The 18,235-nt window shown below is 44.0% G+C and overlaps 1 protein-coding gene across 1 annotated transcript in view; it reads left to right on the top strand.

The window, feature by feature from the left end:
- The window catches only part of Tmeff1 (transmembrane protein with EGF like and two follistatin like domains 1), an 81,576-nt gene extending 63,467 nt beyond the window's left edge, over positions 1 to 18,109 (top strand). Inside the window, exons 8-10 of the mRNA XM_048419765.3 lie at positions 5,524 to 5,647; positions 14,030 to 14,188; positions 16,989 to 18,109. Coding sequence (XP_048275722.2) covers positions 5,524 to 5,647; positions 14,030 to 14,188; positions 16,989 to 17,073 — 368 coding nt within the window. The 3' untranslated portion in view covers positions 17,074 to 18,109. The remainder of the gene's footprint in view (positions 1 to 5,523; positions 5,648 to 14,029; positions 14,189 to 16,988) is intronic.
- Positions 18,110 to 18,235: the final 126 nt, after the last annotated feature.

The following is an 18,235-nucleotide window of genomic DNA, read 5'->3' as shown; positions in this document are numbered from 1 at the left end:
TTATTCCTCCTGCACTACCCCCCCCCTCTCTCTCTGTGTGTGTGTGTGTGTGTATGTGTGTGTGTTGCTAGAGATTGAATCTAAGGCCTGTGTATGTGAAGTAAGAGCAGTGACTTACCTTGCAGGGTCTTGCAGTGTAACCCATGCCGCCTTCATCTTATAGGTGCTGAGTTACAGGCATTTATTACAACTCACTTTTACTAACTTGTAACTCAGTGGTTCTCAACCTTCCTAACTCTGCGACCCTAATATAGCTCCCCATGTTGCGGTAACCCCCCCAACCATAAAATTATTTTCATTGCTACTTCTTTACTGTAAGTTTTCTACAGTTATGATGTGTAAGGTAAATATTTGGGGAGATAGACGTTTGCCAAAGGGGGTTGCGACCCACAGATTGAGAACCGCTGTTCTAAGTGGTTGCTTGTCTTCTAGTTCTTTGGCCCCTTGTTTGTTGCTGTCTAATTATTGAGATTGCTTTGTTGAAACATAATTCACATACAACATTAAATTCACCCCTTTGAGGCATAGAATTTAGTAATTTAATTTTCATGCTGCTACACAAATATTTCCATAATCTAACTTGACAATATTTACATTACCCTCTAAGGTGCTGGTTCTCAACCTTCCTCATGCTTCAACTCTTTAATACAGTAATTTTGCTACTGTTATGAATCATAACGTAAATATCTGTGTTTCCCAGTGGTCTTACATGGCCTCTGTTACAGGGCCGTTTGACCCTTAAAGGCATTGAGACCCACATGTTGAGAATCAATGCCCTAAGGGAAACCACACCCATTAGCAGTTGGTTACTGGGTATTCCTCCTCACTACTAGCCGTTAGGCAACCACCCTCAGGTGAATTTTATTTTACACAAACCCCAGCTTTGATTTATACCCATTGAGCTGCCCTCCAATTAAGAGGCCTTGGGCATTTTCCCCATCAGTGTGTGATTAAGAAACGTACCTTACATAATCTGGTTTCAGCCGTTTTCCCCAGCTTTGATTTATACTTTTCTGCAGTCCTTGCTCTAGACTCCAGTCTGGAGAGGCTGTGCACAGGGCACCTTCCCCTGTGTCTACCTTACCCGCCACCCACAGTCCTCCAGACCTTGAGGCCCTGTGTTCAGTCCTGCCCAGTCAACTTGTAGGTCCTTCTCAGTGGCTTTGGTTGTGAATTTCCTCTTAATCATAAGCCACCATACTGGGTGCCGCTGGTCATCTTTCCATGCTCATACTTATTCCTTAAGTCGATGATAAGCCCTTGGGCTAGGGCCGTGTAGAGTTCCCTTTACATCATCTAGGTAGCAGAGCCTGTGTACAGAATAGCATAGGAGTGTAGTGTAGTGAATGCTTTGGCCTGAGTGGAGTGCTGAGTTTGGACGCTGCCAGCCAGACTCTCAGCTTTGTTAGATATGCCTTGTTTTCTACAGCGTCACTTCATGTTAGCATAGGGCCACTTTCTCTCATGAATTCATTTAATAAATCGTTATTGGTGTCACACTTTGTCCATTAGCTTTTCTGCCTTAATTTCCAGCTGCTTATAGAGCTTTCTTATGGTCTGTTAGGACACTACCTGACCTCTGCACAGTCACTCAGTCCTATTGTTATACATGTTCCAGCATTTTACTAGGTAGTTGGGCTCACAGTCTCGCTCCGTGGTCTCATGATTATCCGCTTTGATAATGTCGCACTGTCGAGTCCCACGTTGGGAGGAGTACGGTGAAGTCGGGGGAGTGTCCACCTGCCTTGTTCCTTCCACCCGCACTTTTGGCTTAAACCTGAAGCAAGCCAAGCACGTTTGTTTTGGTTGAGTTGGTTTCTGTACAGCTACTTCTAGTCAGTGCTGATTGCTTGAGGCATGCCTTCTGCTCTGATCACACGTGTTCGTAAACAAGCAGTCTGTTAATTAAGTTCCAGCCTGTGTTGTGAGACCCAGGGCCGGGCTGCTAAAAGCAGCCTCTTTCTGAATGGGAATTTCAAAGTGAAAACCTTTTGTTTTGTTGTTGGGATAGTTTTGTTTTGTTTTTAGATGGAAACCAAAGATGATTCAATCCATAAATATTTTTCTTTTCCTGTCACTGGAATTGAACCTTGGACGTCAAGCCTGTGGGCCGAGGCTCTGCTACTGATGTGCACTCCCATCGCACAAAGCCAGATGTTCATACTACGCATGTCAACAAGTGAAAGCTATCGTTCCTTCCTGCGGCATTTGTTAGGCGTAGATTAGCAGCTGGTAATATTTATTAAGCACTTACTGTTTGCCAAGGACTGTTTTTTAAGTTCTGTACAAGGGGCTGGAGCGTCGGCTCAGTGGTTAGGAATACTTGTTGCTGTTGTAGAGGACCCAGGGTCCGTGGCTCACAGTCATCCAAGGAGCTCCAGTTCCAGGGGACCCAGCGCCCTCCTCTGCCAGCACCAGAGTACACATTTGATGCACGTGGATTTATGATGCGAAAAACTCATAAATGACTCCAAAGAAAGTTGAAAGTGCTGTACAAATTCCCCTACTATTGACGTGTTAGCTCTGACCTCACTTAACCCTCAGATCAACCCTATGAAAACTGGACACAGTAATTGTCTTCATTCCTCAGATGAAGAAGTGAAAGGCTGGACCTCTAGGTCACGGTTAGGGAGTGCTGTCCCCAGATTCAGATCCAAACAGTCTAATGCCTGAGATGTCCTTACATGTTGTACAGACTGCTTCTTAGAACCGGAAATCCTGCAGGGACAAACAGCAGGGATATCTAGATTCCCAAGGAGCTCAGTCTTACGGGCTGATTTTAAAATCCAAACAGGTGTTCCACTCTGTGGCACAGATAGAGTGGGGAGGGGCGCTCAGGTGTAGCATCCTGAGAGAGATGCTTGCTTCTGCCACAACAGAACTGTCATCTGGGAGCTGAAGGAGGCCCTGGGACCCCTTGTCGGTTGAGATATGTCTTGTTTTTTGTGTTTCCAAAACGTAGCATCATGTTTGGCCAGTGGAAGATGATCAGTAGAGAATTTCATCAAGTTTAGTCATCAGTTCTCGACTGTTCAGTGTGGCACTTACCAGCCTCATGTGACTGCTATTAACTGAATTGGGCTGGACAATTCATCTCTTGGAAACAGCTGTAGAGTGTTTCAATTTTCATACTGATATATTGAAATGCTAATATTTATTAAACTGTATAATTAAGATTTTTTTAAAATTTAGAATATGGCCAATAGAAAATAGAAAGTTGTATCTGGGTCTCATTGTGTGTCTGTTGGATAATTAAACGGTGTGACCAAGGTCACAAAGCAATAGAGATGAGTTTAAGATTGTGGATTTGTGGCTTGGATTCCAGTTCATTTTTATTTCTAGCAGGAATTAAATTAATATAATGTAGAATTTTCCCCTTCCCCAAAAATCTATATTCTGAACTTAGTTTACCCACTCGGCAGTTCCCCCTCTATCTTCCTGTGTTCACACATGTCTAATCCCCCTCTGTTTTCTAGTGTCCACACATGTATAACCCCCATCTTCCTGTGTTCACACATGTCTAATCCCCGTTTTCTAGTGTCCACACATGTATAACCTCATCTTTTTGTCCACACATGTATAGCCCCCTGCCTCCCCCCTCCCCTCCATCCCAGCTATTCAGCTTTATTTGTGAAAGTATATTCAAGGAGCTTCAGGATAATCAATGGGCTGGTGCCCAGCATGCTGTGAGAGAGAATGCTAGATCTTCTACACATGGAACAGAACTGATGACCTGACAAAATAAAACACAAAAGATAAAGCAACCCAACAAGGGAAAAAGAGTCCCAAGAACAAAGCACAAGAAGCAGAGACTCGGGAGTTCCATAAACAGCTAAACTGAAAGCTGTAATATATACACAGAAGGCCTGCTCCACTTCTTGTTTCAGTCTGTCAGCTCTTAGGCTCCTTGCTTAGTTGATTTGGAGGGCCTTATTCCCCTGGTGTCCTCCATCCTCTCTAGCCCCCACCCAAAATTTATTGTCCCCTCTTCTGTCATGGGGTTCTCGGGGAGGGAGGTGATTTGAAGGCGGCATCCCATTGAGACTCTTTCCACATAATGTCAGGCTGGGGGTCTCTGCATCTACTCCCACCTGCTGCTGGAGGAAACTTCTCTGATGGTGACTGGATAAGTGAATAGCATCACTAAGAGTCGTTTTATTGATGCGTTCTTTTTTTCTGGAGACCAGTAGTGTTTGGTTTTGCCCTAAGTCTCTGGACCATCTAGTTCCTGGCTCCTGGTTACTCTGACAGTGTCGGATACAGGTTCCCTCTCATGGGACGGGCCTAAGTCAAAGCAGACATTGGTGGCTACTCCCACATGCTTCTGTGCTACCGTTGCACTATCATATTTTACAGACAGGACAGATTGTAGGTCAAAGACTTTGTGGATGCGTTGGTGTTTGCATTTCTCTTTTGGTAGAGAACTTTCCCACATCCAAAGACACTAAAATATAGGGGTGACGGCTCCTACAGTCCCCCCCTTTTGATCCTTTCTAATCTGTTTCCATTAGCATTCTTCAGATTTTATTGTGCTTTGTGGAGATAAGCCCCTTCCTGTTACATGATGTGTCTTATAGATTGCTGGTTATTTTATTGGCGTTGTCAGGCATTAATTACCTTATGTAATTCCTTCAAACCTGCATGAAGTGTAGGCTGTTATCCCGATTTTACAGTTATGAATTCTGAGGTTCGAGAGTAGAAGGAGTGGTAAAGGTCACACAGCTAACACATGCAGAATCTGTAAGGCATTTCTCTTACATTCTGTTACTTAAAGTGTTCTACAGTGAGTATTGACTTTAAAAATACTATATGAAAAAGCCGGCAGAGGTATCCTCCCCTCCCTTCCCCTCTCAGTTGTTCCTTCCTCTCTCCTTCCCTCTTTTGTTTCGGAGATCAAGAATTAACATGCAGCCCAGACTGACCTCAAAGGGATTAGGATTAATTCTGCATCAGCCTTGAGTGCTGGGATTACAGGTGTGGACTACTGTGCCTGGCTAAAACTGTTCTCATTTGAAAATACATGTGCTCGATGGTTTTCATTCAAAGTAAATCTTTTGCCCTAAAATTTTGGAATCCCTTAACTTGTTCTCTGCCGACACCATTGTTCTCATAGGAGTCTCGTATGCACCGGGTAAACGAGTAGCTTCACCCCTTTAAAGTCAATATGGTGTACATCATCTCTGTCCCAGGGTGAGCTTCCTTCTAGACCTGGCGCTTGCAGTTTAACAAAGATGCTTGTCTTTTTCAGATTGTTTTTAATATAGCAGTAGTTCATGGTGATCATGCTCGGCAACTGTTTTTGTGTGCCTTCGATCTAAGTTGTCTGCTTGCTTGCTGTGCTTGTACATAGTGTGTGTTGCAAGGGACCTTAGATTTCGCTTACCCTTACTGATAAGCCTCCTTTCTAAATTGCCCAGTCTGGTGATTGACAGGGTGAATTAATCTGTTTCTGAGCCTTTGGAAAGGTCTGTATTTTCCATTTTTCTTCTCAGTATTCAGTGACCCATTTTGTGTTCTCTTAAGATGCTGGCGATCAAAGGGAAGATGTTTATATTGGAAGCCACATGCCTTGTCCAGAAAACCTCAATGGGTACTGCATCCACGGGAAGTGTGAATTCATCTATTCTACTCAGAAGGCTTCTTGTAGGTAAGTTGGCCCCTCGTGATCAGGAAGGAGAGTTCCCGCTTCCCACCGTCAGCAGCTGCTGCTTCTTGTAGACTAAGTAACACTAAAGAAGCAGTGTTATCTGCAATAGATGAGTTTAAAATAAACCAAGCAATCATCCATATATCATGAAAACCCTGGCAAGAAATATGCAAAGATAAGGAACAGACTGTATTAGGCTTTGGAGGGTGTGAGCTTTCACGTCTTTCTGATGGCTTTTTAATATTAATATGCCGCATCCCAACACGATTTTGATCTTTCAGCAATCTGTTAGCAAGGTGGTTGAACGACTGAAGAATATATACCGAATGGAGAAGAAATAACTCAGATAAAACACGCACTAAAATAGATTCCTAAAAATAAAGGAGTGGGCTGAAGAGCCAGGTGTGAGTGTGAGCGGGAAGTGGAAAGAGAGTGAGTGTTCGGCTCCTGCATCCCAGAGATGTGACCTCAACTGTTTGAGGTCAACTGCTGTTGTAAAAGGAGTGGTGGGCCACTTTCTGCTGCCTGGCTCCCGGCCATCTGGCTAGCTTATACCCCAAAATAACAACACACAAATTGTATTTATTTAAACACTGCCTGGCCCATTATATCTAGCCTCTTATTGGCTAACTCACACATATTAGTTTAGCCCATCTCCATTAATGTGTATCGCCACTTGACTGTGGCTTAACGGCATGAGTCTAATTAGTGTCCATCTCGGAGAGGAGAGCCATGGCGTCTGTCTGACTCTGCTTCTTTCTCCCAGCATTCTGTTCAGTCTACTCCACCTATCTAAATTCTGCCCTATCAAAATGCCAAGGCAGTTTCTTTATTTGACCACTGTAAGCAACACATAGAAAGAAGACCCTCCTACACCAAACCAGAAGTTGGAAACAGAGCTGAGAAAAAACTAGACCTCAGACACCCTGACACGCGGCCTCAGGACTTCGGTGCTGCTTGCTGCTCCCTGCGTGTGTCCCTGTCGCTGTCAGGAATTGTGCGCTGTCTGATTAGGCGGGCCAGGTTTCCATAGACAAGGGGGTGGAGCATTGCTGTCTCGTCTATTCATGTATGCTCCTAGGAGTTTCTGCGTCTCTTAGACAGAGCATCAAAACATGGGGGTTGTTACATTTTACTTTGTCTTATCGGACAGGCTAGTGACTCTTTGCTTGCCTGGATGTAATAGGAAGCTATTGGTCCTGAGGCCCCCTGGGCCCCTCTTCTTTAGCTCCCTTCCCCTTTCCTCCTGCATAAAGATGAAAGGCAGAGCAAGTGCTTTCACTGTCCACGGTTGAACAGCTCTGGGTAAAACCCTTGGTCTTTTCCCAACTGACCGTTCTTGTTGTCTTTGAAGGAGCTGACTTCTCTGTATGCCCCCTGCCCCAAACATTTCCAAACAACAGCTGTATAAGAGAGAACGGACGACACGGTGTAAAGCACACATGAATTCTTTATGTGTGTCCCACAGTGGCATAGAAATCTTCAGAGAAGCTCAGGTCCTGATGGCTTAAGATGGGGTTTCTTCAGAAGATGTGTAGTAATCAAAACTCAGTAAACAGTGCTGTAATCTGTACGTGTGCTTGGGACAGTTTGGGACCACAAAACAAATACAGAGATAGATGCAGGAAGAGGGAGGAAGGGTACAGAGTCTTCTAGGCTTCTGGCTGTGGCAAAACTGAAGAGGAAGATTTCAGAGCCTTGAGGTGTGGGGGAAATGATGGATTTAGTTTCACATGCTGGTGTATCCATTTATACGGCTTATGATAATTGATTTGAAAACTCATGGGAAAGACAAGTGGAGATGTAGGCTTAAGAATAATTCTGTCTCTAGCATATTCCCTTTACCCAATAGGCCTTCTGCATCTACCATCTCCTGTAGTTGATCTCCTGTATCACCTCTGTTCCTCTCTTGCTTTATTGTATTGACAAAACTGTTCAGTTCAAAACAGTCTAGTTCATTCCGGTTTCCTCTGGACTGCGTGGCCAAGCATGGCTGCAGTCACTTAGAATACTGTTGACACGTCTCTCCTACTTGCCCGCAGCAGATGGTCTTGTGTCCAGGCTTCCACAGGCTGTCAGTGTTGCCCAAGCAGTTTTCTTTCCTTCATATCCCAGTGTAAATGTATTTTATGTGTCTATAAATAGATTGTGAGTACTTTTTTTTTCTTCCACAAAGAAACCCATCACACTCCTTTCTTTCACAGAAGAACTTGAGTTGTCTGTGGTCTGTCTCCAGTTGTCATTTCTGGTCTCTCTTGAACTCACTCCCGTAAGCGTTTGTCTCCAGCATCCTACAGAGCCTGTTCTTACGGCTGAAGTCAGTGGTCAAGTCCTGGTGTTAAATTCACATTCAAGTGGTTGACAGCATTTCCCGTGTGTCGTGTGTTATTCTCTTGGCTTCTAAGGTGAAACTCCCTTGTTTTTCTCCTGTCTCAGTGGATATTCTACTCTTGGTTGGTTTCCGCTTTGCCCCCTGACCTCACCATGTTGTAGTGCACCTTGATTCCGTTTTGTACTCTTTCTAAATGATTGCATCCAGTCTTTGGGTCTTTTGTAGACGTCATCTAATTTACATAACTGCCAGTCCTTCCTCTTGAATCTGAGATTCTTATCTGTGATTTCTTTACATTTCCGGTGGATATCTGGCTCTGTCTCAGCTGAGCTAACCCTGATCTGTACTCCTGCCCCCGCACCACCGCCCTGGATCCATCTGCAAGTTCTTTCATCCTAGTGGATGCCAACTCTATCTCTTCAGTTGTTCAGACAGACTACTACAAACACACCTTTGATGTCTCTTCCTCTCAAGTTCCCCGTCTTATTGGCTGGGTAGAAAGAACTCTTAGCTATTCTGTTTCAGAATATATCTTAAATAGAATTTCACTGTTCCTTTCAGTCCAGGCACCAGACCCTTATGCATATGTGTGTACACACACACACACACACACACACACATACACACACACACACTTTTTATATAACCATTTAGTTTACTTATTATGTCTTTGGACTTCCACTAGAGGATAAACTTTTTTTTCAAAAAATACTATTTTCAAAAATGCATATGTATGTGTATGGAGGTACAGGCCCGCATGTCGAAGTCAGAGGACCATCTCAAGTCTCTACTTTTATTTCCTTTGAGACAAGGTAGATCAGGTTTGCTGGCCTGCAACTTCTGGGGCTTTTCCTGTCTCTGCCTCCCACAGTCCCATGGAATCTCTGAGAAACATAGTTCTTATTGTATCTGGCTTTATGTGGTTCTGGGGATCTGAACTCAGGTTGTCACATTTGCAGTGAAATGGTTCATTCCTTGACCTGTCTCTGTAACCTGGGGTTCTGCTCCTTTGTGGCCGTGTTTCCCTGAATGTAAAGCTGTAGTACCTGAAACCTGGCAGTTACTCAGTAAATGTGCTAAATGGCTGAGCAGATGAATCAGTGTGTGAAGCCAAGGGACGGAATGAGGTTACCAGTGGGGCTGAATCCCTGGGTCCACCTTCAGTAGCAGAAGAAGCAATGGCAACTTAGAACTTCACACTCTAGATGTTTGGAGAGTGTAAAAGTCAGTTGTGGAAAGTATTATCCAGGGGGATGATGTGAATGAGGTGTGTGGGCTGAAGGTCCTTTCTGATATTCTGATTTTCATATTTGAGTTAAACTGGACTGTCTGAGAGCCGCACATCTAGGGTATTGTTATAGCTCTCTGCGGAGCTGTTGTGATTTTACTGAGCTTTGACTTTGAGCCATTAGCCTACCATGAAGGACATTGTTTTAAAAGTCCCATGGGTCCTCATTATAGTATTGGATTTACTGCTGCTGTGCTGTTGAGAACTATACTCTCTATATTAGAAGCTACCCTCTTTGCATGAGGACCTGTGAAGGGAAGTTCCCTTGAGTTTAATAGCGGTAGCAACTGCTCCTCTGAAATGACTTGTTTGATTTTGCTTTATGGAGATTGCTTTTGTGTCAGTACTCTTTCCCTCTTCTCTGTTCCCCCCTTCCTCTCCTCTCTCCTCCTCTCCTTTCTCTTCCCTTCCCTGTCCCCTTCGCTTCTTCTTTCTCCCCAGCCCTCCTTTCCAATCCAGTGGTTTTAATATAGCACCACCACAATCAATTTTAACACATTTTTGAAATCCTATGCCCTTTACCCTGTGTTCCCAAATCTTAATGACCCAAGCACTAGGTAACTAGAAATCTATTTTCTGTCATTGTAAGTAATTTATTTTAGACATTCTTTCTTGAGTCAAGGTCTTATGTATCCCAGACGGGTCTTAAAGGCACTCTGTAGCAGAGGCTGGCCTTGAACCTCTGATCTTCCCGCCTCTACCTTCTGAGTGCTGGGGAGATAGGTGCACTCCACTGCGCCTGGTATAGGTGTACTAGGAATCAAACTTGGCCTTATGGATGTTAGCCAAGTGCTCTACCAACTGAGCCACATTCTCAGCCCTGTTCTGCATATTTCATGGAACTGGGATGGTAAACTATAGTCTTCCATGCCTGACTTGTTTCACCGCATGTAGAGGTTTTGGGGTACCAGCCCCTCAGATCTCTCAGGGTTCAGAGAGAATGCTTTCAACAAGCATGGGAATTAGAAAATGATCTGAGGGCAAAATGAATTCACTACTATGTACTTCCCCCTTCATTCTCTTTATTGTTCTGTTTCTACTCTAATTAATCCTACCCTACTTCTAATTCCTCCTAGCTGCTGCTTCTATTCTAAAAACTCTTCTCCTAAAGGAACCTTGAAACGATAAGGAAATTACAAGAGTTACCTTCTCATTGGTCAAGAGCACGTTCCTAGGATAAGTGATTAGGGAGCTGAGCCCTGGCAACAGAAGGTCCCAAGGCCATAGGAACAAGACTGTGGCGAGACTGGGGGTGGGGGTGGGGGGCACAGTGCCCAATGACAAAGTTGAGACACAGATCCATTGTTAGTAGACTGGCAAGTGAAAAATTGGCATGCTTTTCTTAGTAACCTTGGTTGGACATCTGTGACTCTGACCTTGTGCATAACTGTAAGGTTTCAAACTTATGATCTATTTACAAAGAGGCCTTTTAGTCTAGTTTGAACTTGCTTTAAGGTGAACTAATTGTGAGCCCTTTGTGTGCAGTTAGTCTGGCAAAAAGAACAAGACAGGCTGTTAAATGTCCACAGTCCTCGTGGGACAAATAGATCCAGTTATGAAGCATGTCCCAGTATATATTTTATATATCAGAATTTTGTGTGTGTGTATGTGCATGTATAAATTGAAAAGTTATCTTCCTGACCATCTACAGATACATGTGCCCATAAGATGGAGATGCAATCATGAGATCACATATACACATCACATAAGATTACACACTACAATGCAGGTATTGGGGAGACACCAAACTGCTTTAGCAAAAGTGAGCACAGTTTCCAGTTGACAGTCCTGCAGGCCTTGTCTGGACAGGATTACCCTCCATCAGAGAACCAGTCCTCTGGTGGGTTGACATCTGAACACTAGTTACCACCTGCTGTGCCTCTCGTGGCTCCTGACAACCGGGAAAGCTGTTTCTAAGCCTCACCAGTCAGTGTCCAGGTTCCGTCCTGTGGCTGAGGGACGGTCTGCTGTGAGGATTGGATCACCTGTTTGAACTCAGCTGCCAGCCGGTGAGCGCTGGATGTTACACACATTTTGGCTGTTTTGAGTGACGCTGCCCTGAGCACTTGGGTTTTTATGTGGACGTAAACTTTGATTTACTTGGGTAAATGCTTAAGAGTGGGATTACTTGGTCAGATGCTGACTCTGTTTAACTTTTCGAGGATGGCCAGTCTGTTTTGAAAGCATCTTGCCCATTTCCCGTCCTGTGCCAGACCTCCGCTGGCTTTTGTAGTCTCCTTGCTTTCTATTCAGGCAGCACTGTGGGTGTGGTGTTTAGCCCACTGTGTCTACTGGGTTTTGTTTTGTTTTTGAGACAGTCTTGGGTTTCACAGGTAGTCCTTGAACTCATATTTGACTCCTTTTGGCCAATTATATATCTTCTGTAGAAAATGGAGTTCAGATCCTTTGCCCCTTTCTTAATTAGTGGATTTTTTTTAGAATGTATGTTTTAAATTATATTTTCTTTATTTTAAAAACAGTTATTGTGTGTGTGTCTGTGTGTACACATGCGAGTGCGTGTATGTGTGTGTGTTGTGTTGTGCACGTGCACATTTGCTCGCCTGTGGACGACAACTTGTGGGAGGGAGTCAGTTCTTGCTGTCCACCTGCTGCTGCTGTGCTGCGTATTCCTGGCCAGCTTCAGGACGTCTGTCTCCAGCACCTGTCAGCTGCCCGTCTCCTCATCTCCCTGGATTACAGGTTATAGATGTGACACTTTCCCAGGGACCAAACTTGGATCGTCAGGCCGTGGAGCTGCAGCTGGTGACCATCTCCTCAGCTGCTTGTTTGCTTTCTACACGTTCCGTGTACTGTCTTGTCAAATACATAATTTGCAGGTGTGATTTTCCTTTGTGTAGGCTGCCTTTGCTCTTTCTTGATAATGTAAAGGTCTTCGGTTTGATTTAGCCCAGTTTGTCATTGATACTGAAGTTACTGTTTTCGTGTCATGTCTAAGATTATCGCCCGATCTGCAATCTGGGATCATGAAACCTTGTGTGCGTGTGTTTCTAAGAACTTGCTTTGTAGCTTTAGTTCCTACATTCAGACCTGTGGCCTCTTCTCTTCCTTTGCTGTGATAAAAGTAGCACCACAAGAAGCAACTCGGGGAGGAAAGGGTTATCTCCTCTTCGGCCTCTAAATGTCACAGTCCCTTCTTGAGGGACACCAAGGCCGGAGCTAAGGCAGGAACTGGAGCAGAAGCCAAGGGGAAGACTGCGCACAGACTTGCTTTCAGCTACCTCTCTTTACCTCCTAGACCCACCTAGAGAGTGAGTGAGCTAGCCCACACCACACTGGCTTCCCATCTAGAGAGTGAGTGAGCAAGCCCACACCACACTGGCTGCCCACCTAGAGTGAGCAGGGTCACAGCACACTGGCTGCCCACCTAGGGAGAGTGAGCAAGCCCACATCACACCCGCTCCCCTGTTGCCCAGCACCCAGGTTTCCTTTCTGTTGTTGTTTGCATTTTACCACGATACTGCTTCACATCCTTTCGTCACAAAGTGTGGGACAGCAGTGAATATGCCACTCATGCCCCGTGAGTTCACAGTGGTGCCCCTCCATGCCCTGTGCTTTATTCGTGGCTTCCAGTTGAAGTCTTGCTAAACTTACACGTTTGCTTGTCAGCTCAAAATAGGAATCTTCTGTTAAGTATCCTACATCTTTCCCTATCAAATTATTATCACCAGCTGGTGACGGCACCTTTATATTTACCTTTAATTAGAATTAGAAAGTTTCTAAGATTAGCATCCACTTGACTGCTTTGCTCTGTTTGTTTAATAACTTATTTTCCTCTCCCCTGCATGTTAAGTGTTTATGCTGTTCACACTGAGAAGCGTCTTGAATATAATTTGATCTATGTCCATAGAATTGTGAATGGTTCTTCCTCTTAATTCAGTAATCTTATTCCCAGGTGTCTATCCTAAAGAATAACTACATGGAAAATAATAAATTTTGTGACTTCTTCTGGGGATGACGGTACACACTAATATCCCTGCTCCTGGGATGTGGAAGCAGGAAAATAGAGTTCTAGGTTAGTTTAGGGCATTTCCTGAGACCTGGTCTCAAGAAAGAAAGAGAGAGAGACAGAGACAGAGACAGAGAGAGAAAGAAAGAAAGAAAGAAAGAAAGAAAGAAAGAAAGAAAGAGAGAAAGAGAAAGAAATTCTCCTGTGTCTGTGATGTGTTCAGCCATAAATGAGACATGTACGTCATCACACCGCTTTCCCCAAGGCTCAGGAAATGCTGTGGAAGAGAGGGTGGGCAGATCGTAGAGTCAGGTTAGGGGTGAAACAGCGTCTTCTACACATGGCAGGTCCACTACACTTGTGAACTCAGCAGCTGTGGTCATCTGCACAAGACCTGTACGAGATCAGTCCCGTCAGCATTCCAGCATGCAGAGTGGAGGGACACCTGAACCGCCACCCCTACCTGAGCACTGTTGACATTGAGGCTGCCAGGAGAGGGGAGTCAGTTTTCTTTAGGGGTGTATGGTCCCTGACAAATCAGTTATGTTCTGGTGATGTCTCACACCCATTTGTACATGGGCGGCACAGATTGAACCCAGTGTTCTATTAATAAAAGAGAGAAAAAGGAGGGAAAAAAGGGACATGAAGATGGGACGGGGTGGGGGTAGATCTAGAAGTTAACTGCGGAAGATGAACCTGATCCAACCACATCGTATGCATGTGTGACGTTCTCAATGAATAATAAATGCTGTATTGAAAATGTAATTCTCACAGGGATTACTTCCCCCCTTGCAGATGCGAATCTGGCTACACTGGTCAGCACTGTGAGAAGACGGACTTCAGTATTCTCTACGTAGTACCAAGTAGGCAGAAGCTCACGCACGTCCTCATCGCAGCCATCATTGGAGCCGTCCAGATCGCCATTATAGTAGCGATTGTCATGTGCATAACCAGGTAGGTAATGGCCGTCGAGTGGTGACTTCAAATGATGCCCTGAAAGTTGTAAATCAGAGCAAACCCTGAAACCATTCCCCATGTAAGGAGCCTTAAGCTGGCCAATTCATCAGCCACAGTTCTGGTGTCTAGTCCACTGGACAGGATTTCTCCGTGGGTCTAACTTCTCTCTGTCTTGCTTCTTTAGAATATGTGTAGGAACTCATTTCCAGAGCTAGGGACATACGTGGGTTCTAGGCAGAGGAGGTGTGAGAACAGTCCATGAAGTCAAGGAGGCTCGGGAGCTTAGAGCTGTGGACTAGGAGCGCTGAATTCAGGGACAGTGGTTGAGTCAGAGTTTCTGGAATGCATCCACAGAGGAGCCATGCAGCAATGCTTCAAGTCTTGCAGAATTGTGTTTTATGGCCTGAGAATATACTTTACCTGTAGTAAGTATAGGAAGAAAGAAATCAGCCATCAACTTTAGAGATAACCTTCTCAACTATATCCGGATTACAGTGGTAAGTAAAAGGCTTTGAAACACTGTGCTCTAGGACAGGCTCCAAAGCTACAAAGAAACACTGTTTCAAAAAAAAAAAAATGTGTTAAAAATAAAGCACAGGAGCCAGCGAGAGGGCTAGTAGTGGATTAAAGCTCTGGCCACCAACCCTGATAATCTGAGTTTGATCTCTAGGACCCACATGGTAGGAGAGAACCTCTCAAAGTTGTCCTCTGATGTACACACACACACACACACACACTAAATGTAAAAAATTAAAAGCATTTATTCTATGTTAAAAGATTTCCCTGCAGCACAGTTAACAGTAAATGGGTGTTTTCCCAGTGAGTAGGAATGTGTCCGGCCAAACTGGAACTTACAATGGACAGGGAGCCATAGCACATCCGGTAGATACTGACAAGCTGGTTGGATGTATTGGCCTTCTATCCAAGGCCTGGAAAAAGATCTTCAAGTAGTCCCAGCACCCTGGAGCCAAAATGATAAATCTAGAAGTGATGGAAAAGTGTTCTCTGAGTAGCTGATATTTTTCATGAAGTTTAGGCACCAAAGTCGGCGTGCTTTATTCCACAGAACAGATGATCTGCCTTTAGGCAAGACTACTGAGCATAAAATTGGGCAGTAGATCAAAGTGGGGACATAATGGCCTAACAAACAATGACAACAGGAAAAGAAGATGGGGAAAAAACATTTAACAGCCTAGCCAGCTGTGGCCATTTAATACAGGCTCAGAGGTTAACTACTTTGCCTGTGGCCATTCAAGGGCTAGCACAGGGAAGTGATTGGGTTTGGATTCCGTGCGTGTGCTGTGTGTGCCCGTGCGGGTGATTCTTGGGCCATTCATCTTTCAACGGAAGCCCTCTAGAAGGCAGGACCTTGGTGAGTCCTGCTGGGAATAGATCAACCAGATATGACCGCTGCATGGGGGCAGGAACCAAACTTGCCTTTGTTGAGGTTTTGTGCGTTTGAACCATAGTAAAGGCCACGTGCAGAACTGATTGGCCTGGGGAAGATGGGTAATAAGGGGAGAGCATTTAGTGCGTCAGTAGAGGAACGCACAGTGCGGTAGGGAGAGGGGTAACCCTGCCCTGACGTTTGTTCCCTATCAGGGCAACATTTCCTGTAATAAAAGGAGCACAGCTTTTTCCCACCCTGCTCCCGAATGGCCTGCTATCTTGTGTGGAATATTGTGATTCCATTCTTGGGCCACACCACTGAATTCTTAAGGCACGCCTCTCCTATGTAGTCCATTAGGAGACAGCTGTTCATCCACAATGGCTGTTGCTTATGAGGAATCTTCCTTTAAAGGGATGTTCCTACTGGCCCACTTATCTGTGAGTCGTAGATTCTTCTTTTATGCTTGGAATATTCTTTTATGCTTTGAGACTCCTAGAATGACAGATTGGCAGGACTTGGAATGTGTCTCAGCCAAACTCTTTACTGTATAGAAGGGAAAACCTTGGTACCTGGAACTTGGAGCTCCTCCTGTCCGTGGTGGTTTAGTGGCAGTTAGAGCCGGTTGCTTGGCCTGTCGTTCAGCTTCTTCATTATGAAATGGATGCGATCCCAGCCTTGTCTCCACCAGACTATTTTTATAAGGATTAGTGAGAGAAAATCCTTTGAAACCATCATAAACGTTGTCATTAAGCCTTTTAAGTTAAGGCAAAGCAGTCCTCTTTGAAATTGAATAAAAGCATGAAACAAACTCATTCCCTGTCCTGAGATTTGTTCTACATTAGGGCCACATTTACTGAGCTAGAGGACCTGTCCTGAAATCTCTCTGGAATCTCTCACCTGAGGGTCCCTGTTTCCAGTGCAGTGTTGTGGCCTGCTGTAGCTGGGTGTACACCAGCTCCTCTTGTTTTCTTGCATTAGAGGACTTGAGCGCACACTGTCAGAGATGTTCAGCGCAATGCTACTCCATCTCCAGCGAAGCATTTCATGCCATTTTGGTGCCGTGATAATGCTCAGGGAAAATGGCCAGGTCAGCATCTTTTCTACCGTCACAGTGATTCATCACCGGAACCGAGCAGCTGCCAGGCCAGAGAGGCAGGCGTCCTTCTCAGAAACGTGTATCAGCAGCATGGGCACCGTTCCTAATTCACCAGTGTGATCCCTCCCAACGCCCAGCCATTTAGCAAAGAACAAACAGCCGTTATGTCTGTCCTCATCTTGCCTTGAAATAAACAGTGTCTTGTTTTGTTTCCTAACTCGGCGCAGTGTGTGAACCGGGTATTACTTTGACATAGTTTAAACATTCCTAGCTAAATAATTTTTTTTTCTTTCTGTGTTTTCGTGCAACAGGAAATGCCCCAAGAACAATAGAGGACGGCGACAGAAGCAAAACCTAGGTCATTTTACTTCAGACACTTCATCCCGAATGGTGTGAACTGCTGACTTTTATATGCACACTGACCATGTGATGTGCATTTATTACGTCTTTTTTTAAAGAATGGAAATATTTATTTCAGAGGCCTTATTTTTGGACATTTTTAGTGTAGTACTGTTGGCTCGTATTTAGACTATTTAGCTACAGCAGTTTTGGACTGTTTAGTAGTCTCCGTTTTATGTTTTTAAATACAGAAATGGGTTTCACGAATTTGTACCACATGGTAATACTAAGAATTGTTCTTTCCCCGTGGAATGTAATATTTTTGCAAAGACGACGAACTCGCTTCACAGTGGCTGTCACGTCAGACTTCTCCAAGGACCACAGCAAACGGCAAAGCATGAACTGAAAGTAAAGATGTTTACAGATCACTTTTCTTACGGAAAAACAAAATCTAGAAGACACTGTGTTTAAATAGATATCTAAATGTTTTTGAGATTTAGTACCTGCTTTTTTTAAGACACTGCCCCTATTGCATGAGCTGCAAAGCTGTGTGTGTTAGATGTAACATATTTATAAGCTGTACGAACTGAGTCGATGATTTCTCTCTTCGAAGATATAGTTCTGATAATTTGAAAAGATAACTGGGAATTAATGATGGAGCAGCTCATTGAAAATAGATTTAGATATTGTCAAGATAGGCTGTTTAACGAGCAGATTGGCATAAAACCTACTTATCAGTTAAACTACTTTAATCCACATTCATTTTTAAACATGGCATTTGTTTTAATATAAATATACAAATTGTATCAGTGTTTGTGAATACAATGCAGAAATAATTGTTAATGATTGGTGCTCTGAAAGGGAGCTTCAAAATGACCCAAGACCTCTGATTCAAATTTGTCCTGTAGTAGCTCTATTAATAGATTGTTGGTGTTCAAGGGTCTGAAATGTGGGTAGAATGTGTCAAGGTGTCTAATGTGTAGCTTGGCTAGTCAAAATTATGCATGTAGGATTTAAAGACTATGTTCAAACTTAAATAATAATTTTAATAATTTGATTTGGAAAAGCATGTTATAATATAATGTTTTCACTATATGGTCTGTTTTGTGTGTTTATTTCTTGTATTCTTTGGCATTGATCTATTAGTACTGGTAATAGGTGAAGTTAACAGGAAAGGAAGATTGTAGTCCACAATAGTTGTACAAACTATTGCTTGAAA

Source organism: Myodes glareolus, chromosome 16 (assembly GCF_982192425.1).
Source record: "Myodes glareolus chromosome 16, mMyoGla1.1, whole genome shotgun sequence".
NCBI classification, from domain to species: Eukaryota; Metazoa; Chordata; class Mammalia; order Rodentia; family Cricetidae; genus Myodes; species Myodes glareolus.
The sequence above is the reverse complement of the archived record's forward strand: the minus strand, read 5'-3'. Positions and strand labels throughout refer to the sequence as shown.